This window comes from Balaenoptera borealis (genome assembly GCF_965194805.1).
Source record: "Balaenoptera borealis genome assembly, chromosome: 13".
Taxonomy (NCBI): Eukaryota; Metazoa; Chordata; class Mammalia; order Artiodactyla; family Balaenopteridae; genus Balaenoptera; species Balaenoptera borealis.
In genome coordinates this window covers 99,854,719-99,879,976 of record NC_138870.1, presented here as the reverse complement: position 1 = coordinate 99,879,976, position 25,258 = coordinate 99,854,719, and the positions used below count along the sequence as shown (strand labels likewise).

Here is a 25,258-nt window from a genome sequence, read left to right as displayed (position 1 = left end):
CCCACCCAGAAGGCCAGCAGCTCCCCTGAGATGCTTACAGACAAAGCTCACATCCAGCTCCAGACCAAGAGGGCATCTCGGGGCGGGGGTCCTGTGATCAGCGATCGCAGCGCTGTGACTGGTTCCAGCAGGAGGCTGGTCAGCACCACTTACACTCAGTGCTGGTTGCTGTTCGGGGTGATGCCTTACACCGTGGCTGACATGGCAGGGTTGCCGGCAAAGAGCTCCTCGGATGGGGTCGAAGCATTATTTGTGACTAACCTAGAGTGGGGTAGCACTCAAAGGCGTCATGCGCTGTTGGGATAAGCTAGGTTATGCTGCAGTGAGAAATACTGCCCCCCACCCCCCCGCCCCGATCTTAAGGGCTTAACACAGTGATGGTTTGTCTCTCATTCACTAAAGTCAGCTGAGGGTACAGGTGATTGTCCAGCTTACCTGTCCTTCTGGTGGAATCCTGATTGTCCAGGTGGATGGTGGTTTCACCTGCCCGAGGCTGAAGCACCTGGAAAACTCGACCTCTTCCATGCGACGAGGGAAGAGAAGACTGGGCACCTGAAAGGCCTTGGAAATGACTCGCCTTATGTCTGCTCCTGTTGCATTGGCCAGATCACGTGGCTGCCCCCAACTTCGAAGAGGCTGGGAAGGGCAGTCCCCATGTACCGGATGTGAGTGGTCATCGGAAAGGTCCTCCCAAGTCACTCTTCTGCTCTCTCTCACACAGGTACTTTGACGAGCCAGTGGAGTTAAGGAGCAGTTCTTTTTCTAGCTGGGATGACAGTTCGGATTCCTACTGGAAAAAAGAGACCATCAAAGACACTGACATAATTCTGAAAACCACAGGCTACACAGACAGGTATGAATACCAAAGCAGTGGGATTGTAAATAGTGACTCCATGCATCTCTAGGGAAATTCTCTAACACTAGTAAATGATTTTGTTGTACTCTTTCGAGAATATTCTTTGTATCCTGGTCTGTATTCTGACCTCACAGTTTTTCCTTTCCCAGAATGTCATGTAACTGGAGTCATGCAGTAACCAGCCTTGTTAGACAGGCTTCTCTGACTTTTCGTAGTGCACTTGAGATTCATACATGTTGCTGTGTTCCTCCCTTTTTATTTTTGAGTCTGTTTATCCATTTACCTGTCAAAGAACTGTCTCCAGTTTTTGGTGATTATGAGTGAAGGGCTGTGTAATGTATCATCCAAACCAGGGAACTCTTTAGAGTGCAGGGGGACAATACTAGTACGTTGGGACAACAGGTGTGACCTGGGATTGTCCTCGGTGACTGGGATATACCGTCATCCTACTCATTTTGTATCCTACATAATGTGGAGCAGTGTCTTACGTGCATGACAATATATTCAATATTTACTAATTGATCTGTGGAACTAACTGAAGAGTGAAATAACAGGCCTATTTTAAATAGCAAAATTCATTCAAATGTTGTGTGGTTTGGATATTTATTCATTTTTCTAATTAGAATTTTCAGGCTTTTCAAAGTGGCCTAAAATCCTTTTACAAAATTACTGCTGTTGGCTTTTTAAAAAGTAAAATGGCATGTGCATACATTATAAATGAGAAGTGCATTTGCCTTACTTCAAATCAGTTTAACCTAGTTTGGCTGTTTTTGTTCTTTGTGCTGAGAACATTTAAGCTCTACTCTCTTCCCACAGTTCAAGTAACACTATAGGATTATTAACTATAATCACCATGCTGTACGTTAGATCCCCAGAACTTATTCACCTTATAAATGAAAGTTTGTACCCTTTGACCAACATCTGCCCATTTCCCCCATCTCCCTGGGAACTACTATTCTGCTCTCTGTTTCTTTGAGTTCAACTTCTTTTTTTTTGATTCTGCATACAAGTGAGGACATACAGTATTTGTCTCTCTGACTTCCTCCAGGTTCATCCATGTTGTCACAAATGGCAGGATTTCCTACTTTCTTTTTTATAGCAGAATATTATCCCATTGTATATTATATACTACATTTTCTTTAGCCATTCACCCATTGACGGCTACTTAGGTTGTTTCCATATCTTGCCTATTGTGAATAATGCGGCCGTGCACATGGGACTGCAGAGATCTCTTCATGATACTGATTTTGTTTCCTTCAGATATATATACCCAGAAGTGGGATCATATGGTAGTTCTATTTTTAATTTTTTTACGAACTCCCACACTGTTTTCCATGTGACTATACTAATTTCCATTCCCACCAGTGGTATACAAAGGTTCCCTTTTCTCCAGTCCTCACCAACGCTTATCTCATGTCTTCTTGATAATAGCCATCCTAACAGGTATGAGGTGGTATATCTCACTGTGGTTTTGATTTCCATTTCCCTGATGATCACTCATGTTGAACACCTTTTCATATACCTGTTGGTCTTAAACTTCCCTCTTAGTACTGCTTTTGCTATATCCCATAAGTGTTTCCATTTTTATTTAAGATATCCTTTTTTTTCTTTTTTTTTTTTATAATTGAAGTATAGTTGATTTACAATATTGTGTTAGTTTCTGGTGTACAGCAAAGTGATTCAGATAGATAGATAGATAGATGCAACTGAATATGTAAGAATATATATATATATTCTTTATGATCATATCCTTTTCCATTATAAGTTATTATAAGATATTGAGTGTAGTTTGCTGTGCTATATAGTAGGACCATGTTGTTTATCTATTTTATTTTATTTTTTAGAAAATTGGTGGGATTTTTTTTTTTTTTAATTATTTTTGGCTGCATTGGGTCTTCATTGCTGTGTGTGGACTTTCTCTAGTTGCGGCGAGCAGGGGCTACTCTTCGTTGCGGTGCGTGGGCTTCTCACTGCGGTGGCTTCTCTTGTTGCGGAGCACGGGCTCTAGGTGCGTGGGCTTCAGTAGTTGTGGCATGTGGGCTCAGTAGTTGTGGCTCACGGGCTCTAGAGCGCAGGCTCAGTAGTTGTGACGCACGGGCTTAGTTGCTTCGCGGCATGTGGGATCTTCCTGGACCAGGGCTCGAACCCGTATCCCCTGCATTGGCAGGCGGATTCTTAACCACTGTGCCACCAGGGAAGCCCTCTGTTTTACACTGATATGTAGTAGTGGTATCTGTTAATCCCAGACTTCTAATTTATCCCTTCCCCCAGCTTTCCCCTTTGGTAACCTTAAATTTGTTTTCTTTGTCAGTGAGTCTGTTTGTTTTGTAAAGTTCATTTGTATCACCTTTTTTAGATTCCACGTGTAAGTGATATCATATGAAATTTGTCTTTCTCTGTCTTACTTTCTTCACTTAGTATGATAATCTCCAGGTCCATCCATGTTGCTGCAGATGGCATTATTTCATTCTTTTTTATGGCTGAGTAGTATTCCATTGCATACATATAAACCACATCTTCTTTATCCATTCATCTGTTGATGGACATTTAGGTTGCTTCCATGTCTTGGCTATTGTAAATAGTGCTGCTATGAACACTGGGGTGCATGTATCTTTTAGAATTAGAGTTTTTGCCTTTTCTGTATATATGCCCAGGAGTAGGATTGCTGGATCATGTGGTAGCTCTATTTTTAGTTTTTTAAGGAACCTCCATACTGTTCTCCATAGTGGTTGCACCAACTTACATTCACATCAGCAATGAAGGAGGGTTCCTTTTTCTCTATACCCTCTCTAGCAATTATTATTTGTAGACTTTTTGGTGATGGCCATTCTGACCAGTGTGAGGTGATACCTCATTATAGTTTTGATTTGCATTTCTCTAGTAATTAGTGATGTTGAGCATCTGTTGATGTGCCTGTTGGCCATCTGTATGTCTTCTTTGGAGAAATGTCTATTTCTGCCCATTTCTCGATTGGGTTGTTTGTGGGTTTTTTTGATATCGAGCTGTAGGAGCTGTTTGTATATTTTGGAAATTAAGCCCTTGTTGGTCGCATCACTTGTAAATATTTTCTCCCATTCTGTAGGTTGTCTTTTCACTTTGTTTATGGTTTCCTTTACTGTGCAAAAGCTTATAAGTTTGATTAGGTCCCATTTGTTTACTTTCCCTTTTATTTCTTTTGCCTTGGGAGACTGACCTAAGAAAACGTTGGTACAATTTATGTCAGAGAATGTTTTGCCTATGTTCTCTTCTAGGAGTTTTTTGGTGTCATGTCTTATATTTAAATCTTTAAGCCATTTTGAGTTTATTTTTGTGTATGGTGTGAGGGAATGTTCTACTCCATTGATTTACAGCATCCAGCTTTCCCAACACCACTTGCTGAAGAGACTGTCTTTTCTCCATTGTATATTCTTGGCTCCTTTGTTGAAGATTGTGTTTTAAGATATCCTTTAATTTCCCTTTTGATTTCTTCTTTGACCCATTGGTTGTTCAGGAGTGTGCTGTTTAATTTCCACCTATTTGTGGATCTTTTACTTTTCCTCCTGTTATTGATTTCTACTTTCATACTATTGTGGTTGGAAAAGATACTTAATATGATTTCAACCTTCTTAAATTTGTTAAGACCTAAATATCATTCAGATTTGTTTGTGACTTAGCCTGTGATTTATCCTGGAAAGTGTTCTGTGTGTGCTTGAGAATGTGTGTTCTGCTGCTATAGGATGGAATGTCCTGAATATGTCTTTTGTTCCATTTGGTTCAAGTCCAGTTTTCCTTATTGATTTTCTGTCTGGATGATCTGTCCATCGTTGAAAGTGGGGTATTAAAGTACCCTATTATTATTGCAGTACTGTCTGTTTCTCCCTTCAGATCTGTTAATATTTGCTTATTATATTTAGGTGTTCCTGTGTTGGGTACATAAATATTTGCAACTGTTATATCCTCTTGATGAATTGACCCTTTAATCATTCTATAATGACCTTTGTCTCTCATTACAGTTTGTGACTTAAAGTCGGTTTTGTCTGATATAAGTATGGCTCTCCCTGCTCTCTTTTGGTTTCCATTTATGTGGAATAGCTTTTTCCATCTCTTTACTTTCAGCCTATGTGTGTCCCTAAAGCTGAAGTGAGTCTCTTACAGGCAGTGTATAGTTGTATCTTGTTTTTGTTTTCGTTTTTTTTTAATCCGTTCAGACACTCTGTGTCTTTTAGTTGGAGAATTTAATCTGTTTGCATTTAAAGTAATTGTTGATAGTTAAGCATATACTATTGCCATCTCATTAACTGTTTCCTGGCTGTTTTTGTAGTTCTTCTATTCGTTGCTTCCTCTCTTGCTGTCTTCCTTTGTGATTTGATGATTTTCCATAGTGGTATGTTTTGATTCCTTTCTCTTTTTCTTTTGTGTTTCTACTATAGGTTTTTGCTTTGTGATTACCATGAGGCTTACATAAAACATCTTATAGTTATAGCAGTCTATTTTAAGCTGATAACAATTTAACTTAGATTGCATACAAAATCTCTACTCTTTTACTCTCCTTCCCTACATTTTATGTTTTTCGTGTCATAATTTACATCTTTTTATATTGTGTATCCACTAATAAATTATTGTAGCTATCGTTATTTTTACCACTTTTGTCTTTTAACCTTTATACTAGAGTTAAGTGATTTACACACCACTATTACAGTATTAGAGTGTTCTGAATTTGGCTATATGCTTACCTTCACCAGTGAATTTTATACTTTCATATGTTTTCATGTTACTAATTAGCATCCTTTCATTTTAGCTTGAAGAACTCCTTCTAGCATTTCTTGTAGGACAGGTCTGGTGGCTGGCAGTTGTTTTTGTTTTTGTTTTTCCAGCACTTTGAATATATCATCCCACTATATTCTGGCCTTCAGGATTTCTGCAGAGAAATCTGCTTATAGCCTTACAGGGCTTCCATTTTATAGAATGAGTTTCTTTCTGTTGCTGCTATCAAAATTCTCTCTTTGTCTTTGATTTTTGACAGTTTTATTATATATTTCTTGGTGAAGGTTTCTTTGGGTTGAATCTGTTTGGGGACCTATGAGCGCCATGTATCTGGATGTCCGTATCTCTCTCCAGATTTGGGAAGTTTTTAGAGATTATTTCTTTAAATAAGCTTTCTGCCCCTTTCTTCCTCTCTTCTCCTCCTGGGACTCCCATAATGCATGAATTGTGTTCTTGATGGTGTCCCATAATTCACATAGGCTTCTTTGCTCTTTTTCTTTTTCTTTTTTTCTTTTTTCTCTTCTGACTGGATAATTTCAAATGAGTTGTCTTCGAGTTCACAGATTCTTTCTTCTGCTTCAGCGGTCCGCAACCTTTTTGGCACCAGGGACCGGTTTCGTGGAAGACAATTTTTCCACGGACCGGGATTGGGGGGTGGGTGGTTTCAGGATGATTCAAGCGCATTACATTTATTGTATTTATTCCTATTATTATTACATTATAATATATAATGAAATAATTATACAACTCACCATAATGCAGAATCAATGGGAGCCCTGAGCTTGTTTTCACTTGCCACTCACTGATAGGGTTTTTTTGTTTTGTTTTTTTAATTTATTTATTTTACCTATTTATTTATTTATTTATTTTTTATTTTTGGCTGCGTTGAGTCTTCACTGCCGCACGCCAGCCCTCTTCCAATTGCGGCGAGCAGGGCCACTCTTCGCTGCAGTGCACGGGCCTCTCAGTGCAGCGGCCTCTCTTGTTGCAGAGTATGGGCTCCAGGTACGTGGGCCTCGGTAGTTGTGACCCGTGGGCTCCAGAGTGCAGGATCAGCAGTTGTGACGCATGGGCCCAGCTGCTCCACGGCACACGGGATCTTCCCAGACCAGGGCTCGAACCAGTGTCCCCTGCATTGGCAGGCGGACCCTTAACCACTGTGCCACCAGGGAAGTCCCCACTGATAGGGTTTTGATATGAGTCTGCAAGCAATTGATTTATTACGGTCTCTGTGCAGTCACACCTCCCTGCTGATGATAAGCCGTATTTGCAGCCACTCCCCGGCGCTAGCATCACTGCCTCAGCTCCACCTCAGGTCACCAGGCATTAGATTCTCATAAGGAGCTCCCGACCTAGATCCCTCACATGCGCAGTTCTGGTTCGAACCTACTGGGTTCACGCTCCTATGAGAATCTAATGCCGCCACTGATCTGACAGGAGGCGGAGCTCAGACGGTAATGCGAGCGATGGGGAGAGGTTATGATTTCTATCTCTATGTTGAACTTCTCATTTTATCTGTGTATTATTTCCCTGATTCTATTGAGTTGTCTGTGTTCTTGTAGGTTGATGAGCTTCCTTAAAACAATTATTCTGAATTCTTTGTCAGGCAATTCTTTGGGATCAGTTACTGGAAAATTATTGTTTCCCTTTGTGGTATCATGTTTCCTTGGTTTTTCATGTTCCTTGGAGTCTTGTGTTGCTCTCTTTGCATTTGAAGGAGCAATCACCTCCTCCAGTCTTTACTGCCTGGCTTTGGGTGGGAAATACCTTCAATAGTCAGCCCTGCTAGAGACGCTGAGGCTTACGCAGACCTTCTCTATGGATGCACTCACTCCACACTTCTTATTCCTTTTGGGGGGTGACGTCTTAGGATGGTACGTCTTCTCTCAATCCCACAAAGCAGGACCAGGTGCCGAGAGCCTCCTGCTTGCTTTCCCTAGGGTGGTGCCCTGAAATGCTCAAGTCTGTGTGCTTTCTGCGAATCCCACAGAGTTGGGCTGACTTTCTGCACATGCTCACTTGCTGTCTGCAAAGGCTTGCCCTCACCATCTGCAGGGGCACGTGCAGGGAGCCAGCTGTGGGGCCAAAGGTGCATGGGTGAGGCATGCGGAGCACTGGAGGGCCAGTTGGGGGCTCCCCGGGCAAAGTGTATCCAGTGATTTGTGAGCAGGCCTCCTCGTGGAGTTCGGGAAGCGGTTAGTGGAATCCGCGTGGCTTTGATGAGTTCTGAGCCCTGGCTGCTCTGCTTCCAGCCTCCCCCAGCCCCTAAGCCGTGTTGGTCACCTCAGTATCCTGGGTGGGATGAGAAAGAAATAGGCACCCTTGGCAATGTCCCACACAGCTGGGGAGACCAGGCACCCGCTCACCACCCTCTCACCTTCCCCTGTGGGAGAAATTGCAGGCCACGTGGGTCTCTGTTGGCACTGAGCTGTGCTGCCTTGGAGGAGGAGTGACATGGGCCCAGTGAAACTATTCCTCTTACCCTCTTTAATGCATCCAATCTTGGATTTTTTGCTCCAACAGTGTGCTGGACCCTCTCTGCTGGACTCCTGGACTCCCACAAAGGCATCCTCATCTGTGGGTGATTGTCAAAACCAATGTTCTCTAAGGGGTAATGGTAGAAAACTCCTATTCCATCATGTTACTGATGTCATTCCTGTTTTGCCTGTTGCTAACTGTAGACCTGCTCGCCGCAAGCCAGACTATGAGCCAGTTGAAAATACAGATGAGGCCCAGAAGAAGTTTGGCAATGTCAAAGCCATTTCCTCAGATATGTACTTTGGAAGACAAGCCAAAGCTGATGTAAGTGCCCAGGGGGTTTCTGTGTGGTCCCCACAGAGCAGGAAGCCAGCAGGGCCACGGGAGGTGTGGGAGGAGGTGCTGGATGCTGAGTGAGATGGGGTCAAGCGGCAAGGGACCCCTGTCCCCAGCGTGCTGGAGCAGGACTCGAACCCAGGTCTTTCTGGCTAATCGCCCCACTTTGCCGCTCCAGCTAGAGGAGTGATTGGAAGGTAGGGACAGGGTCTCATATTTCTCTTATTCCTTTCGCAGTGTTTTGAATAGCCATCCATTCGATATCTTTTGAGTAAATTTCAGGAGATTTTTGATACACCTGTAATTTACTTAGCAATTTTTTAACCATAGTTAAATGAAGTATATAGATAGTTTCTCAATGGTAGGTATATTTATTTTCAGAAAAGAGATTATTGCCTCTTTTCTCAGAAATGTTAATGAGCTTATCTTAGTGGAGTCTGGCTAAGCAGTAAGACTCAAATGGAAATGGGGAGCTTAAAGGTTTCCTTCTAATTGTGAAGCACTAATGTGCTTACGCAAAACTCTTATAGATAAGTGTTAATTACTAGGCTTCTTGCACGATACAGAGAATAATTATTTCCTCAAGTGTACCGATTTTATTTTGTAGCAGTAGAAATTCCACTAGCATTTTGAGTGTATTTAGAGTTGCCACTTGGCTATTCTCCACCCACTAAAATCTGCCTTGTTTTAAAGTTGACAACATTCAAGTTCAGTTAAGAAATAACATAAGGCTATTGGGAGAGAGCTTCTTGGAGTGGCCTTTCCTGGCAGCTGGGTGAGGGCGGCACATGACAGAGCTGTCACTGCCACTCTCCCTCTGGGTTCCCCTCCACTGACCGTTGTTGGCCGTGGCGTTGTGCGTTCATCTGTCTGCTTGTGACCCGCAGGACATGAGCGTCATGCCGGCCCCCAGCCCGGCCGTGATAGCTCCTCAGTGATTCTTTCTGCAAAATTGCTCATGGTTTTTGGAGCCTAATGTTTCTTTTCTCCTGGTCTCCTCTAGTATGAAACCAGGGCCCGGCTGGAGAGGCTTTCGGCAAGTTCGTCCATCAGTTCGGCTGATCTGTTTGATGAGCAGAGGAAGCAGACAGCAGGTAGCGCAGGGAAGGGGCAGGCGGGTAGCGGGGCTGGCCTCCACCTTGTCTGCGGTGTGAACACGTTTTCTCCGGATAGGACTTTTCACTTTTCCAGGATTGTTAGCGGCCATTATCTGATGCTCCTATGGCCTCTGTAAGTCAGGCAGAGCAGAAGTTATTATTCTGGGCTTTACACGTGAAGAGACCAAGTCATGGAATTTAAGCAACGTCCCCAGAGTTACCCGGCATGTCGTCTCCCTGAACCGTCGCCACGGGGGGTGGGGTGCCTAGCATGGTGTGAACCTGGTGTCTGGCTCGTGTGGTGTCACAGCCTTGGAGGGGACAGCCCTGGGCTCCCGTGTGACGGGACCCACTCCCTAACTGTGAGACCTGGGGGATTTCAGGTCGCCTTTAGCCTCGGGCTCCTCCTCTGTAAAATGGGTGGGTAATATCCATACCTATCTCACCAGTTTGTACTGAGGCTGAAATGAGGTCCTTTATGTGAAGTGTCGCCTCGGGGTCTGGCACATGGCAGGCCCTCCCCGGCCCCTCCCGGACCCCAGGGCTGGTCAGAGCAGATAGAGCGGGTGAGTGCACCAGCCTCCGCCTCCCGGGGAGACAGAGGGGGGCTTTGGAGCCAGCCAGGGGGAGAGGAGGGTCCAGACCCCGGTGAGGAGATGTCTGGGCCCCCCCAGGGAGTAAGCCTCGGCACCAGGCCCGTCACGAGCGTCCAGAACCAAGCGCCTCTCTGCTTGTCCCTCTGACCCTGAGCCGTAGGAAAGCCGTGTTCCAGTCCCAGTCAGCCCTGAGTCAGGCCTGGGGGGAAGGGGAGGGCCACGAGTCCCCTTTGTGTCGTGGCCGACGTTCAAGGAGCAGGGTCCTCTGAGGTCATTTCAGAAGCCCACTCGTCAGCAGGAGCACCCAAGTGGGGGGGAATCTCCAAGGCCTTCAAGGCCCGGGACCACCCCTCGTCTCCAACCCTGGAGGAGCTGGGCGTGGGCACGGAGGGACCCCACGCGGGCGGCCGCTGGGCCTTGCAGCCACAGAGAACAACTGTTTTCGGAGTCCCGAGAGAAACAGCCTCCACAGAGAAGGTCATGGGGGAGACCCGAACGCCTGGGGCCTTCTGTGTTGGGGCTTGGGGGGCGTTTCAAGAGCCGCCGTGGCCCCGGGGTGAAGCGGGCACTGCCAGGCTACGGTGCTGCAGTGAGAGGGAGGGTTCTAGCCAGGTGGGCGGACCGGAGACCCGCGGGACGCAGGCCCCGTGCGGGCCCGGGCAGGAAGCATCTTAGGCCGCCCTCTGGCCTCGAGCCGGAGGGGCTGCTTTCTGACTGGCCGTTTCCTGCACTGCGCCTGGGCTGGGGCAGGTGCGGCTCACGGGCTTGTGTTCTCATATGCAAACTTCCGGTGTCCTGGCCTCTTGTCAGGGCACTTCCTTGTGTGGCCGCCCCGGCAGAGGGGTGCTCGGCTCCTGTGGAGGCCTCCCAGGGTCCCGCCTCCGCCCCCCGTGGGTCAGTGCTGGGCTGCCTCATGGGCGCCCTGGCACAGGGGGCAGGGCAGCCCGGAGAACCTAACAGGTTGAAACTCACCCCTGGGCGTGTGTGTTTTTGTAATTCAAGTTACTGGAAGTTTCACTCTGAAAGGTTATTGTTTGTTAAAAAAACCTTTCAGAGATCAAATGAGCAGCCTTTCCAATTGTTGAAGGAAGGTTGCAGCCAGCGATGACGTTTACCTTCCTGTCCCCTTTCAGAGAACAAAGGTCCATTGATCTTTTTGGCCCTCTGTGGGTCCCAGACAAGCTCCCGTCCTGGGGACTCGCAGCCATGATAGGACCATCCTGGGGTGTGAGGCAGCCCCGCCCCGGCGGCCAGTGGTCCAGCTCGCAGCACCTGCCCTCCCTCCCCTTCCCTCCCCCATCCCAAACCCAGATGGTTCAGACCACGATTACCCCCATTCTGCATCTCTCATCAGATGCCTTTAATAACTGCTCTAAATGCAAGCCCATTGAACAATTCTCATTAAATATTTACTTTTTATTTAGAGTGCACTTCAGCAAAGAGCAAAAGCTGGTTTTAAGAGAGTATTCTGTGTTCCTTATCTTAAATGTTTCCCCATCCGTGAAATATCAGTGCCACTGGGTAGATCACCTTTATAATTTCTTCAGGGTTAAGGGGAAGATAGCTCCAAATTAGAAATGCCTCCTGGTGAAGTGAAATACTTCCTGGGGGCGTGCTTTAACCCTGGCTTTGCTCGGAGGCCGTTCCCTTCCACGGTCTTGGAGGGAGTGGATGAGGAGCACACGTAAGCGTCCACAGCTGGCACAGTGTCGTCCCTGCCGTCACTCCAGAGCAGGGTCGGCTGGGGGACGGGGGACGGCCGTCGCTGGGCACTGCCTCAGAGGGAGCCACTCAGGCTCAGAGGGAACCAGATGACAGAGCAGAGGTGGCTTTGTTCTTTGTTGAGAGCAGTGTCGGAACAAACGCAGCTGGAAACCCAGCTTGCCCCTCCGGTGTATTTCTTTCCAAAACCTGATTCTGATCATTTGAGTCTGAACAGGGCCACCTGGGAAGCCCAGGGCGCTGCGGACGCACACCTCTGTCCGGGCTCGGTGCGCACTGCCCAGGGTCGTAGGGGCTCCTGGCACGTTTGCTGTTGTCCCTGGCTCTCGAGGCTCCCTGGAGGCACGTCGGCCACTCTCTCCTTTCCTCCTGGCTCTGGCCCGGGGTCCAGGAGCCTGGCCTCTTTGGGCCTGTCGGCCTCCAAAGCACTGACTTCAGTCGGCCGTCGGGCGGTTTTGTTTGGTGATTTGCTGAACGTGTTTGTCATACGTCACAGCTGTGCGGTGCTGTCGCCAACCAGGTTCAGTTACACAAACCGGAGTCTTGTCAACCTGAGCGAAAAGAAGGGGCGTCTGTGCGCCCGAGTGGAGCAGCCACCGCAGCGCTTTGGTTCCACGTTAAACCTCCTGCCTCAGCTCTGCTCTCCTCTTTCAACGTTTCTCGAGTTGGAAGCTTGTAAGTGGAGGCAGTTCTGCTGAGGTCACCTCCGCTGACCTCTGGGGCACAGCTCCCTCGCCCCTGTGGACCTCGCCACGCCACGGAGCAGCTGTGACTCTGGCCCTTTGCGCTCAGGATGTCACACTAGCTCTTCATTTCCTCTCAGGTGCATCTTCCCGGCTGGCAGCACCACTGTGCTGGGCTTTGAACCCAAGTCCCATCACTGGGCTGCGCTGTCGCTCTGTCATTGGCAAAGGGCTACAAGACTCTAAAATGTCACCCAGAGGCAGAGAGGAGAAGCAGCCGCACCTGTGGCCCCTGCCCAAGTGCTGGGCACGGGACGGCGCTGTGGGAAGACACACTGTCTCTCCTGGGTGGCGTCCGTGCTGGAGGGTAAATGCGTGCCTCCTATTTGGTTCTTGGAAAGGGACCTGGCTTCTGCTGCTGCTTAAGGGGCAGGTGGGTGTAGCGTGACCTGCGGAGCCATGGGGCAGCTGGGCTGGCTCCCTGGAGGATCTGCAGGGCTTGGGTTCTGTCACAAGGTCTCGGAGCCCCGCCGGCCCCTTATTACAGCTGTGTGACAAAAGTGCGCCGCAAAAGCCCATCTGTCAGCGCTAGGGACCCCTTTATGTGTAGTAACTCTGATGCGCTTCACCTGTGTGCAATATGCTGCTGTCTGTGTTGGGACAACCAAAACTTAAGCAACAGAAACCCAGCCAGCGGCGGCCTCGCTGAAGGTGAGGGCTCGGCCTCTACCTGGGAGCGCTGGCAGTGCGCTTGGCCCTGCTGAGTCGGCAGACAGCCTCACCCACCATCTGGCTTTCCTCCTGGGGTGAGCCTCCTCCCGCACTGCCAGAGGCTCCCTCCTTCCCTCCTTGAGGAGTGAGTGGGAGGGGACAGCCCTAGTCCCAGACGGCTGCAGCGGCGCCTCGTCCCCACCAGTAACCCCAGAGCAAGCAAACGGCTCCCCTCCCTTGAGAATACGGGAATCCAGGAAGGCTCTGATTGGCTAGGTCTGGGTCACGTGCCCACGCGTGGTTTAGGGGGCTGGGGAAGAGACCTGCTGCAGAGGAAGGGAGGAGGGCTTTTACCAAAAGAGGGAAGGGATGCTGAGTCCGAAAAACCCACAGATGTCCGCCCGTCTGCCATTGACTGACTACTTCTCTGTCAGGTCTTGTGTTAAGTGCCTGGAGGAAACAGGGGCCCAGAGAGGGTAAGGAACCTCTCCAAAGGCACACAGCTTGGAAGTGGCAGTGCCAGTATTTGAACCCGTGGTGGTCCTAAGACCTAGTGCTGCATCTTCTCTCACCGTGGGGTCTTGCAGCTGCTTCGTGGTAGGGCTGGCGCTGAAACCCACCGCAGGCTCCTTTTCCCTTAACCACAGCTGCTGCTTATGGGCTGGAGGGGAGGGGGGCCGAGTTCTCCAAAGCCATCGGGTCCCTGGGCACTGGCTGTGCCATCCCTGCGGTAGTGACGAGCCAGCGTCTGCTCTGTGTGCAGGAAACTACAACCTCACGAGCATGCTGCCCACGGCCCCCGACATGGCCCAGTTTAAGCAGGGAGTGAGATCCGTTGCTGGAAAGCTCTCCGTCTTTGCTAACGGAGTCATGACTTCGATTCAGGTTAGTGAAACGGGGATGACGTTAACTGAGTTTGATGGTGGGTTCATAGTTTTGAAAATGAGATTTGGACCACTCTTCAATTGCTGGAAAATTCGATTTTATATTATTGATTTATATGTTTGCTACAGTGTAACCCAGGACATCATGAAAACCAGAAATTATAATTTCATTTTTGTTTAAATTTTCTAATTTATGGCTCCAGAGGAATTGTTACAGGAATTGTCATAATCATGACCTACGTTTTTCCTATATTGAAACAGAAATATTAAGAAAATAAAAAATTACCCATAATCCCACCTCACAGGGGAGACTTCCGTTAATATTTTGGTTTTTTCTATTTTAATTCTAGATTTCTGTGCATACCTGTTTATAATTTTTAAAGGGTTGTATTGTATATGTGGTTTTGCATCCTCTTTTTTCTTCATGATGTTTTGTTATGAGCACTTCCATGTTGTGAAAGTCTTCAGAAACCACATTCTGAGTGAAAATAGATGTAATTTATTTAAATATTCCCCGAGTTGGGTATTTAGATTGTATTTCAATCTTTTAAATGAGGCAAGAGTGGAACATGCTCATGTATAACGCTTTAAGGCTGACTCTGATTATACGAAGACTATTTTGTGAACCTTCTAGCTTACGTCACGTTATTTCAGGACGCTATCATTAACGTAAAACACGGCTGTAGGGAGTAGGACCTAATCGACGTGGACTCCGCTGCCGCTAAAGGGAGCTCCCGGGTTGGGGAGGTGCCCCCACTGTGGAGAGGTCCTTGGCCCTGGGGCTCCTGCTGTTGGTGACACAACCTTTGGTTAGAATTCGCAGAGCTCCTTCACGTCCCTTAGGTCAGCCGAGCCCACATCAGTCCTTCCGCGGAGGTGACATCCCTGTTTTTTGTAGGTGATCATCCTCAGTTTATAGATTGAAAAACAGAGGCACAGAGAGGTTCAGGTTCTCCTGCAAGATCACTCAGCTGAACCAGAATTTCAGGGTTCCTCTGTCCCCCCATCACACCTGCCCCCCAGAGGGCTCACCATGGGGCCCTGCACCCCTCACGGTCCTTCCCACAGCCCAGGGGCCGCGGCGCGGGGGCCAGGAGCTCCCAGTTCCCACTTCCTCGGGTGCGGGTTCCCGTCACTGCGGCACCCGTTTTGGAGGCACTGAGAATGAGGAACTGATGCTGATAGTCATAAACTTTCGTGTTGGTTCTTTCTGTAGGATCGCTATGGTTCTTAATACTGACGTTGCGATATGTATTTCCTGGAGAAATTCCTCTTTAAATGAACCAGTGACCACATCACAGACTGCAGTGAAGACCAGCCAGTTTTGTGGATTGTTTTGCTACTTTTTCACAGGGTATACATACATTACTGATTTTTAATATTTCTTTTGAGAAATTGTTATTTTTGATGTAGTAGAAGCTTCCTTGCGATTTCTGTTTTGCGTGACTACGTGCACACACCTTCCTTCTGGCATATCCGTGCACACCCCTGCTTTATTTCCTTGGACTCTTTGGTTTCAACAGCTGGGGGTCTGGAAACAAGGGCTCCTCCGCCTCTCCTTGGGGGCGGTGGGGGTGCGGTCAGTGCTGTGAGGCTCATGGGCTAAGGGTTACCAGCGTCAGCTGATACGAGAAGGGCCTGGAGAAACAAAATTCACAACGTATATTTCATTAAAAAGGGAACAAAGAATAAAAACAAAAGACCAAAAATGGCTGGTGTCTAATTTGACAGATTGCTTCATTTATATTTCCACATATTAAGGTGATTTCAAAATAATGTTTAAAGACGTCTGTCCCTTTGAAATTGTTTATTTTGGATGATCGATAAATTTAAAAATAATTTTCAGTGAGTGCTTTTAACAGCCTAAGCTTCTACATTGCCAAGCAAATTAATCTTTTGACAAGGCGTTGCTGTTTGAATTTATGAGAAATGTAAGATGAGAACTCCCTAAGTGCATTTATAAATCGACTAGTGTACAGAAGTAAAAATGAATAAGGTAAGAAGACACACCCACAGAAAATATTCCAGTACATGGGAAAATAGTCATTGTAATTGGGTAGTTTTCTTAACATTTTTTATCTTAATCTTGGTTTTCAAAAAATTACAGAATGTGTACAAATGAATGAAAGAAAAATAATTTGGCTGTGTTTTAGACAGCATTAGAATATATTGTTCAGCACAGTAAAATATATTTGACATTTGATGAACCAGAAATGTGGTTTCAACTGAATATTTTGTGAATTTTTCTTAAAAGCTCAAATTTGTAGACTTCTAAATACAATAAACAGTTGCGGCAGATCGTGTTGCCTACTTTTTTTTCTTAACGAAAGCTTTCCCGATGAATCATAAATCAAGGCTCATGTTGTAACATTGATGCACATTTGATTAGCATGTAATTCCAGATGGATCTGTTTTTAGGGTGTCTGTGAGGCCTGAGGTGCAGCTGTCCTGAACTGAGGTGTCGTCCATAGCACCGGAGCAGGGCCGGAGCCCTTGTTGAAACTGAGGGTGTGCAGAGTGGCGTCTTTCAAGCCCAAAACGCTGCCCTAACAAGGTGCCGAAGCCCAGGCAGCCTAAACAGTGGAATGTACTTTCTCACAGTCCTGGAGGCGAGAAGTGCAGGGTCAGGGTGGCGTCAGGGTGGTTTTGGAAAGGACTCTTTCCCTGGCTTGCAGACAGCTGCCTTCTCTTCCGTGTCTCACCCAGCCTTTCGTCGGAGAGAACCAGAGGTCCCTCTGTTGTCTCTTCCCCTTATTATAAGGGCACAGTCCTGTGGGATCTGGGCCTCTTTAACCTTAATTACCTCCTTAAAGGCCCCATCTCCAAATGCAGTCATGTTGAACTTTAGGGGGACACAATTCCGTCCGTAACAGTGTCCATGAGACGCTCCCACACTGAGTTAGCCCTGCTCCAGGCTGGGGCCTGGGCTCAGTCCACCTCCAGGAAACCCTCCGAGCAGGTTATGTTCCCATGTTACGGGGGGAGCGAGTGAGACTCAGTGAAAGGTCCTCCCCCGACTCTGAATGTGGCCTTGCTTTTCTCCATCATTGAACTTCTTCACACGAAGGGCCTCTGGACCACAGGGCCGTGGCTGGCAGGAGCCCCATCGGGATGGGCTCGCCCCACTGCGCAGCAGCACTACCCGCCCATGGTGTTTTGTTCTGTAATCAATTTGCATGCGTGCTTCAAATAGTAAAGATGTTAGTTAATAATTGTTCTGACAAGTCACATTTGGGACCTATTGATTAAAAAAGAAAATGGTGGGCTTCCCTGGTGGCGCAGTGGTTGAGAGTCTGCCTGCCAGTGCAGAGGACGCGGGTTCGAGCCCTGGTCTGGGAGGATCCCACGTGCCGCGGAGCAACTAGGCCCGTGAGCCACAGTTACTGAGCCTGCGCGTCTGGAGCCTGTGCTCCGCAACAAGAGAGGCCGCGATAGTGAGAGGCCCACGCACCGCGATGAGGGGTGGCCCCCCGCTTGCCACAACTAGAGAAAGCCCTCGCACAGCAACGAAGACCCAACATAGCCAAGAATGAATGAATAAATAAATAAATAAAATTTAAAAAAAAAAAAAAAGAAAAAACGGTGGGCTTCCCTGCTGGTGCAGCGGTTAAGAATCAGCCTGCCAATCCAGGGGACACGGGTTCGAGCCCTGGTTCGGGAAGATCCCACATATTGCGGAGCAACTAAGCCCGTGCGCCACAACTACTGAGCCTGTGCTCTGGAGCCCGCGAGCCACAACTACTGAGCCCGCTCGCCTAGAGCCTGTGCTCCACAACAAGAGAAGCCACCGCAATGAAAAGCCCGCGCACCGCAACGAAGAGTAGCCCCCGCTCACCGCAACTAGAGAAAGCCCGTGCGCAGCAGCGAAGACCCAACGCAGCCAAAAATTAATTAATTAATTAATTAAAAAAAAAAAAAAAAGAAAATGATGATATGACAATCCAAGGACCTGAAGGAAACTGGCCGAGACTGGGCTGTAGGGTTAAGCAGTGGTGCTTTGAAAAAGATATTTATTATGCTTTTGTTCTTGAGAGCAAAGCCAGTGAGGGCCAGGTATTTCTGTGAAATTAGGAAAAACAAAGGGAGAGAAAGGGGAAGCGGAAGGGAATGTTTTACCAAACAAGCTCTCTGTGAAAATGCAGCATTTTTTGATCACCTTGAAGAGCTGTTGGGAATGTAAGTAAATGGATGTGAATGGAGATGTAGGTGCTGCCTGGAGGGGGCTTTCCCAGTGAGCTTGAACCCAAGAGTGAGACCATGGGGCTCCCAGGGGGGTGGGGAGCCTGGGGGGCCTGGGTGACGCTGGAGGCCCGAGCAGAGCCGACCCGAAGGCCTCAGACGGACGCCAGGACTCCGGCCAGACTCCCGCCTCCCACTTGCTCACAGGCAGTTTGAGGCTTCAGGACACCTGTATCCTTCTCGCCTCTGGACACTCAGCCTGAACACCTGGCTCCAATGTGACTCTCCCCCAAATCGTGGGACGCCACCTAGGGAACCCGGGGTCTCCTCGCTGGCCCCTTCCAGCTGTCAGAGCCTCCCCCAGACCTCCACTCTGCCAGGCCCCTCTTGGACCTAGGCCGGCCTAGGTGCTGGCCAGCGTGCCCCTCCTCCCACCTAAGGCCCCACCCTCAGGTCTCCGTCCTTCTCAGTGACCCCGCTCTCCCTTCTAGAAATTGCAGCCCTCCCCGAGACACTTCTGATGCCCCAGTCCTGCTCTCCTTCCGCCTTTTCCCACAGTTGCCTCCCTCGTCCTGTTTATTGCTTGTGTCTTCCCAGCACCGGTAGAACACAAGCGCCCTGAGGACAGGGTAGTTGGTCCGTCTGGTTCACGGGTTCTGCCGGTGCCTAGAACCGTGGCTGGAGCACATTTTGAGGGAAGGAATTCCGTCTTCCCAGCCCTGCCCTGCAGAGGGTGATGTGCTAGCGTGACAGGAGATGCTGAAGCAGGAGCTGGGCCAGGCCTCAGGCAGGACGCTGGGGCTCGAACCCTGGACAGACTTTCCCAGCACCACTAACCCTGTGCCGCAATCCCTGTTTTAGGCACATTTTCCAGCCATCTCTTTCACCACCACTCGTTTTGGTTTGTTCACAACGCTTTCCCTGCCCACCCCCCCAAGAGCTCGGCGGGCCCACTGCCATATAAAGCAGGTTGCTAAGGTGGGCAGACGGGTGACAACCTCCCAGGACACACGGTGGGCAGCGGCAGTGGCGTAAGAGGATTCGGGAAGCCCGGCATCAGGGTCTGGGTCCGCCACTGGGACTCAAGGTGACCGTGACCTCCCAGGGTCAGACCCTGAGGCCCCAGCCCTCCCCCCAGTGGTGCTCCTGCGCTCAGGATGTGGGGTCACTGACCTTCCCCCCAGACCCGAAAACTGCTCTGCTCTCCGTGGTTACGTGGCTCAGATACCCTTGTTTGCACTGAGTCATGTGATCGATTTACAAAAGCACCTGTGCTTTCTCCCGTCCCTTCCATTCCGGGTCCATTTTCCTCTATTTGTAGTTCTTATCGTCCTGCCTGCCCAGGTCATTTGTCTCGCTGAAAACAACAGCGCAGTGGCAGGAACGCCAGCCGTGGGCCCGGCCTGGACAGATGGATGGACAGACGGACGGAGACACCAGGGGTATCTCTGACCACACAGGCTCCCTCGCCTGCCCTCCACCCTCTGTGCTGGTCCCTCTCTGGGGCCCGAGGCGCCGGGTCATGGGGCCCCCTGCCCGCTGAGTGTCCCAGCTTTGCCCTGAGGATTTGGTGCTGACTCCCCACGCCTGGGTCACCCTTTTCCTACCCCGGCCCCACCCTGCCGCCTGCACCAGACATGACCTCAGTCTTCTGAGCGCCCAGTTCCTCTCTTGCACTCTCTGACCTTCCTGTCGGCTGGGTCACTGCGCCCTGTCTGCACCACACGCCGCTGGTGTGGGAACTGGCCTCCCTTCCAGCAGCACAGACGGCCCCGGGCCGCACGTGGGGCTCAGGCACCCAGGGCTCGGCCTGAGTTTAGGTGAACCCTGCCGGGCATTCGAGTCCACCCCTCCTCCCTCAAACCGGCCCCTGCGACCCCTCACCTGCAGGCAGCCTCCCCCCTCGCCTCCCCAACTCACCCGCACCTGGTCCTCCAAGGACCAGCGGGGCCGTGGCGAGAGCGGCACCTGCCAGGCCCCTGCCCGGCTGCTCTGGCCGCCCTGCTGCTGCTCCCACCGTCCGCGTGCGGAGAGCTCGTGCAGAGCCTCCTTCCCACGTGTGCCCAATCCCACGGCCTCCCCCCAAGCTGAGCCCTCGCTGTCCCCGGCCAGGGGGACTCTGCAGCCCCGGGGGCCCCTCCTCCAGCTGCTCACTTACACACAGAGGCCCCCCTGTCCCCCCAGCTCGCGCCCTGCACCAGCTCCCTCAGGGTGGTCCGCAGACCCTCGGGTCTCCTCCCTGTCGGCCCCTCGCGGGCCCTGGGGCAGCCAGGCTCTGTCTCTCCTCCGGGCCTCTCCCCAGCGGTTGCCTGCGCTGGGAGGAACCCTCACGGGTGGTGGGTAAGAGCTGGTTCAGGAGGTGAGCAGGCTACGAGGGGTGATGACAGTCTCACCGCTTCATCGTCCAAATGGGGAGAAGAGCAGGGCCCACCGCCTCGTGGGCGATGGGAGGAGCCACAGAAAGTGCATGAGGCGCCTAGTGGGGCCCCCCTGCACACAGTAGGCCTGCGGCTTGGGCCCTTGGCTGAGGCCCCCGAAGGTAGGTAAGTCATCCCTGCCCCTTCACAGAGAAAGCACGGAGGCACGGAGTGTGCCCAGGATGTGCTCAGGTCACATGGGTAAATGCGGGTATGGGAGGTGCCAGCCTGGGGTCCCCCTCTGCAGGGCGGCCTCACTGAAGTGGTCTCACTCCTTCCTTCACTGAAGCACCCGCCGTGTGCTCTCAACACACACCCGAGTGACCAGCGCCCAGCGCCCAGCAGGCTCCCCGTGCCTTCTGTCCCCGTTCAGGCCTCTGTCCTGCCCCCTCCCCGAGTTCCTCAGGCTTTGGAGGGGAGGCTGAGAGAGGCCCAACCTGGCTTCAGTGTAGTAAGTGTAGGGGCGGAAAAATTCTTTTTCCTTCTACCCTCCTAGGTTCTCTGGCTGGGGCCCTGTAAAATTAGACTGACTAAAGGCAGATTAACAAGAGAAAAGCAAACACAAGTGTGTTAACACGTGTATCGCACATACACATGGGAGCACCCATGGTTAGGACCAAGGTTTCTATAGCATCTTTTTTTTTTTTTTAATAAATTTATTTAATTTATTTATTTATGGCTGTGTTGGGTCTTCGTTGCTGTGCACGTGCTTTCTGTAGTTGCGGTGAGCGGGGGCTACTCTTCGTTGAGGTGCGCGGGCTTCTCATTGCGGTGGCTTCTCTTGTTGCGGAGCACGGGCTCTAGGTGCGCGGGCTTCAGTAGCTGTGGCGCATGGGCTTAGTTGCTCCGCGACATGTGGGATCCTCCCAGACCAGGGCTCGAACCCATGTCCCCTACATTGGCAGGCGGATTCTTAACCACTGCGCCACCAGGGAAGCCCCCAGCATCTTAAGAAAAGAATAATAAATCCTTGGAGAAGTGAGAAGACAAAGGAAAAGGGATTTAGGCTTTCAAGAGCAGCAAACTGTGGGAAGGTAAATATACAGGGAAACTAATGGAGTAATGTTTGTTCGTGCAGGTCCGTCTTGGCCCAGAGCTTCCATCTTCTTTGTGGCCGTAAAGCTCTCCCGGGAGCGGGGATTCGCGGCAGTCCCCGTTTTTCAGAGGTTTCTGCTTTAAGTCAGGTGAGGGAGGTTCCAGGAAGGCATCCTTCTGCATTTGTTGATTCTCATATGCCCCCAGCTCAAAATCATCCTTATGCCAAAGTGGCATAGTCTGGTCCCGTATATAAGTCAGAGGGGAGTTGGAGATGGCCTAATGCCTGCTGAACAGGGCTGCGTTCCTCTCTGCAGGATCGGGGGTGAATCTGCTTCCAGGTTCATTCAGGTTGGTGGTGGAATTGGCTTCCTTGCACTTATGGACTGAATCTCTGCTGTCCTGCTGGCTGTCAGCTGGGGCTGCCCTGAGCAACCTGAGAGCTCCCCGTCCTTACCCAGGGAGCCTCCAGCAGAGCCAGCTGCAGTGCGTCAAGTCCTTCTCACTCCTGGAATCGCCGTCACATCTCCTGCCTCCAGCCAAAGAAAGTCCTCTGCTTTTTTTTTTTTTTTTTTTTTTGTGAAAAATTTTTTTTAATTTATTTATTTTACTTACTATTTATTTTTGGCTGTGTTGTGTCTTCGTTGCTGCATGCGGGCTTTCTCTAGTCGTGGCGAGCGGGGGCTACTCTTCATTGCCGTGCGCAGACCTCTCACTGCGGTGGCTTCTCTTGTTGCGGAGCACGGGTTCTAGGTGCGCGGGCTTCAGTAGCTGTGGTGCACGGCCTTAGTTGCTCCGCGGCATGTGGGATCTTCCCGGACCAGGGCTCGAACCTGTGTCGCCTGCATTGGCAGGCAGATTCTTAACGACTGCACCACCAGGGAAGCCCTGGATTAGTGTTTGATCGAATAACTGGGCGCTATAGCCCAGCCACATTGACATAAAACTGACCATTGCAGGTTCCATCCACCGTGATGGCCTATAGAATTTTCCAGTTTAGTAGAAATGAAGAATCAGGAACCAACATGATCTAAGGCTTGATATGCATCCTAAATCTGGGGAAAAATGCATTTAGGAAAAGCTGTCAACCTGTCAGCTTTCTCCTGGGGACAGGATTTGGAGTTGGTTTTTAAATTATTACTGTTTCTTTTTTAAAGTAAGTTCTCGAATTAAGTATTCCATGACTACAAAGATACACACAGCAGAATGGATTTTCACAAGTGATGCCCCCATAAAACCAGCACCAGAAAGTATCCTTGGGCCCCTTCCCAGTCACTATCTCCCATCGTGAGGTCTTCTCAAACTGCAATCAGCATTGCGTGTTTTGTTCTTTTTTGTGTGTCTACATTTTCTCACTCAATGTTGTATTGGTGGGCTTTGTCCACACTGTTGTTGTGGTGTTGTGATTTGCTCATTTTCAGCGCTACTTTTCCATTTTGTGAATACACCACGGGTGTGTATCCATTCTCTTGTTGAGACTTTCGGGTTGTTTCTGGTTTGGGGTTATTATGAATGAAGCTGCTGTGAACATTCAGGTATGAGATTTGGGGGGAACATCTGTGCACTTTCTGTTGTATGTACCTAGGGGTGGAACTGCTAGGTCATAGGGTGTGTGTCTTTGGAAGATATTGCCAAAATGTTTTCCAAAGAGGCTGTAACCATGGGCACACTCACCAGCAGCGTTGGTGTCCCAGTTCCTCCCCCTCCACAGTCTCACCGGCAGTGAGTGGCATCTGTCTTTTCACTCGAAACATGCTGGCGGGTAAACAGTGCTATGATGTGGCAGCATACATTTAATCTCATTCCTTGATGACTAACACATCTGCACGTCCACGCTTTTATTACTGACCTTTTCCAGATCCTCTTCTGTGAAGTCATTCGCTCCTGTTTTGATCTTCTTTATCATATTGATTTGTAGGAGTTTCCTATATATTCTAGATACAGACCTTTGTCATAAATTTATATTGCAAATATCTTTTTTCTTTCTTTCTTTCTTTCTTTATTTTTGGCTGCGCTGGGTCTTTGTTGCTGCATGTGGGCTTTCTCTAGTTGCAGCGAGCAGGGTAGCGCTACTCTTTGTTGCGGTGCGCGGGCTTCTCATTGCAGTGGCTTCTCTTGTTGCGGAGAACTGGCTCTAGGTGCGCGAGCTTCAGTAGTTTGGCAAGCAGGCTCAGTGGTTGTGGCTCGCGGGCTCTAGAGCACAGGCTCAGTAGTTGTGGTGCACAGGCTTAGTTGCTCTGCAGCATGTGGGATCTTCCCGGACCAGGGATCGAACCCATGTCCCCTGCATTGGCAGGCGGATTCTTAACCACTGTGCCACCAGGGAAGTTCTATGTTGCAAATATCTTTTCCCACTCTGTGTGTTACCTTTTTCTCTCTCTTAATGAACAGAAATTCTTAATTTTAGTGTAGCCTAATTTATCAATCATTTCATTTATGGTTAGCATTTTTTGTGTCCTCTTTAAGAAGGCTTTGCATAACCCAATAAAGATATTCCCTTGTTTTCTTCTAGAAGCTTTGTTCGCTTTTCTCATTGTTTGATTGTCAGTACACTGGGAGTTGATATTTATGTATGGTATGGGTGTTACCAAATTCAGGTTTGGCTGCTTGTTGCTCAAGAATCCAATACTGATGGGACTTCCCTGGTGGTCCAGTGGTTAAGAATCTGAGCTTCCAGTGCAGGGGGCATGTGTTTGATCCCTGGTTGGGGAACTAAGATCCCACATGCCATGCGGGCACAGCCCAAAAAAAAAAAAAGAAGAAAGAAAGAATCCAATACTTAGAGACAAGTGTTGGGTAAAAGGAAAGAGAGCTTTATTGAGGAAACTGGCAATCCTGGGGAGAAGGTGAACTCATGTCCCAAAGAACCAACTCCCCTTTGTTGATCAAGGGGCAAGAGTTTTTTGGTTTTGTTTTGTTTTTTAAATATTTATTTATTTATTTATTTGGTTGCACTGGGTCTTAGTTGCGGCAGGCGGGCTTCTTAGTTGCGACAGGTGGGCACCTGAGTTGTGGCATGCAAACTCTTAGTTGCAGCATTCATGTGGGATCTAGTTCCCTGACCAGGGATCCAACCCGGGCTCCCTGCATTGGGAGTGCGGAGTCTTAACCACTGCACCACCAGGGAAGTCCCGAGGGGCAAGAGTTTTTAAAGGGGAATTTCAGGGGTGCATAGGCAGGGGTGTAGGGAGGCTACATGCAGAACAGCACAGTTAGCTCTGAAAATCATCTTAAAATTGGTCATATGGTAGTCTGATCAGGGTCATCTCGATGATTTTAAATACAGTTAGTCTTCAGCTCCAAGGTCGGTTTGTTCTCATTTCCTTGAGGCCAGTTCCCTGAATTGTGTAAGATGGAGCAGCTTATGTCATGGCTACAGTCTGGTCATCATGTAGTTAACTCCTTCCACCTGGTGGGGGTTTCAGTACCTATAAAATAGCGCAAAGGATGCGGCTCAGAATATTATCTACAGCCCTTGAGGAGGAACTAAAGGTCCTTGACTTTGTTTAATGACTAAACTG

The 25,258-nt window shown here is 49.2% G+C and overlaps 1 protein-coding gene and 1 long non-coding RNA gene across 4 annotated transcripts in view; one reads left to right on the top strand and one right to left on the bottom strand.

Moving 5' to 3' along the window:
- Window positions 1-16,404, top strand: part of ARFGAP3 (ARF GTPase activating protein 3) — a 58,432-nt gene extending 42,028 nt beyond the window's left edge. For 2 of the 3 annotated variants that reach the window (XM_082352637.1, XM_082352638.1), the window contains 5 exons: window positions 722-853; window positions 8,281-8,401; window positions 9,417-9,507; window positions 13,986-14,107; window positions 15,323-16,404. In XM_082352637.1, the coding sequence (XP_082208763.1) occupies window positions 722-853; window positions 8,281-8,401; window positions 9,417-9,507; window positions 13,986-14,107; window positions 15,323-15,340 (484 nt within the window). In that variant the 3' untranslated portion in view covers window positions 15,341-16,404. Of the gene's footprint in view, window positions 1-721; window positions 854-8,280; window positions 8,402-9,416; window positions 9,508-13,985; window positions 14,303-15,322 lie in introns of those variants that run through there. The other variant, XM_082352636.1, reaches the window with a different exon arrangement.
- The window catches only part of LOC309610184, a 281,821-nt gene that overhangs the window by 191,356 nt on the left and 65,207 nt on the right, over window positions 1-25,258 (bottom strand). The window lies entirely within an intron of this gene.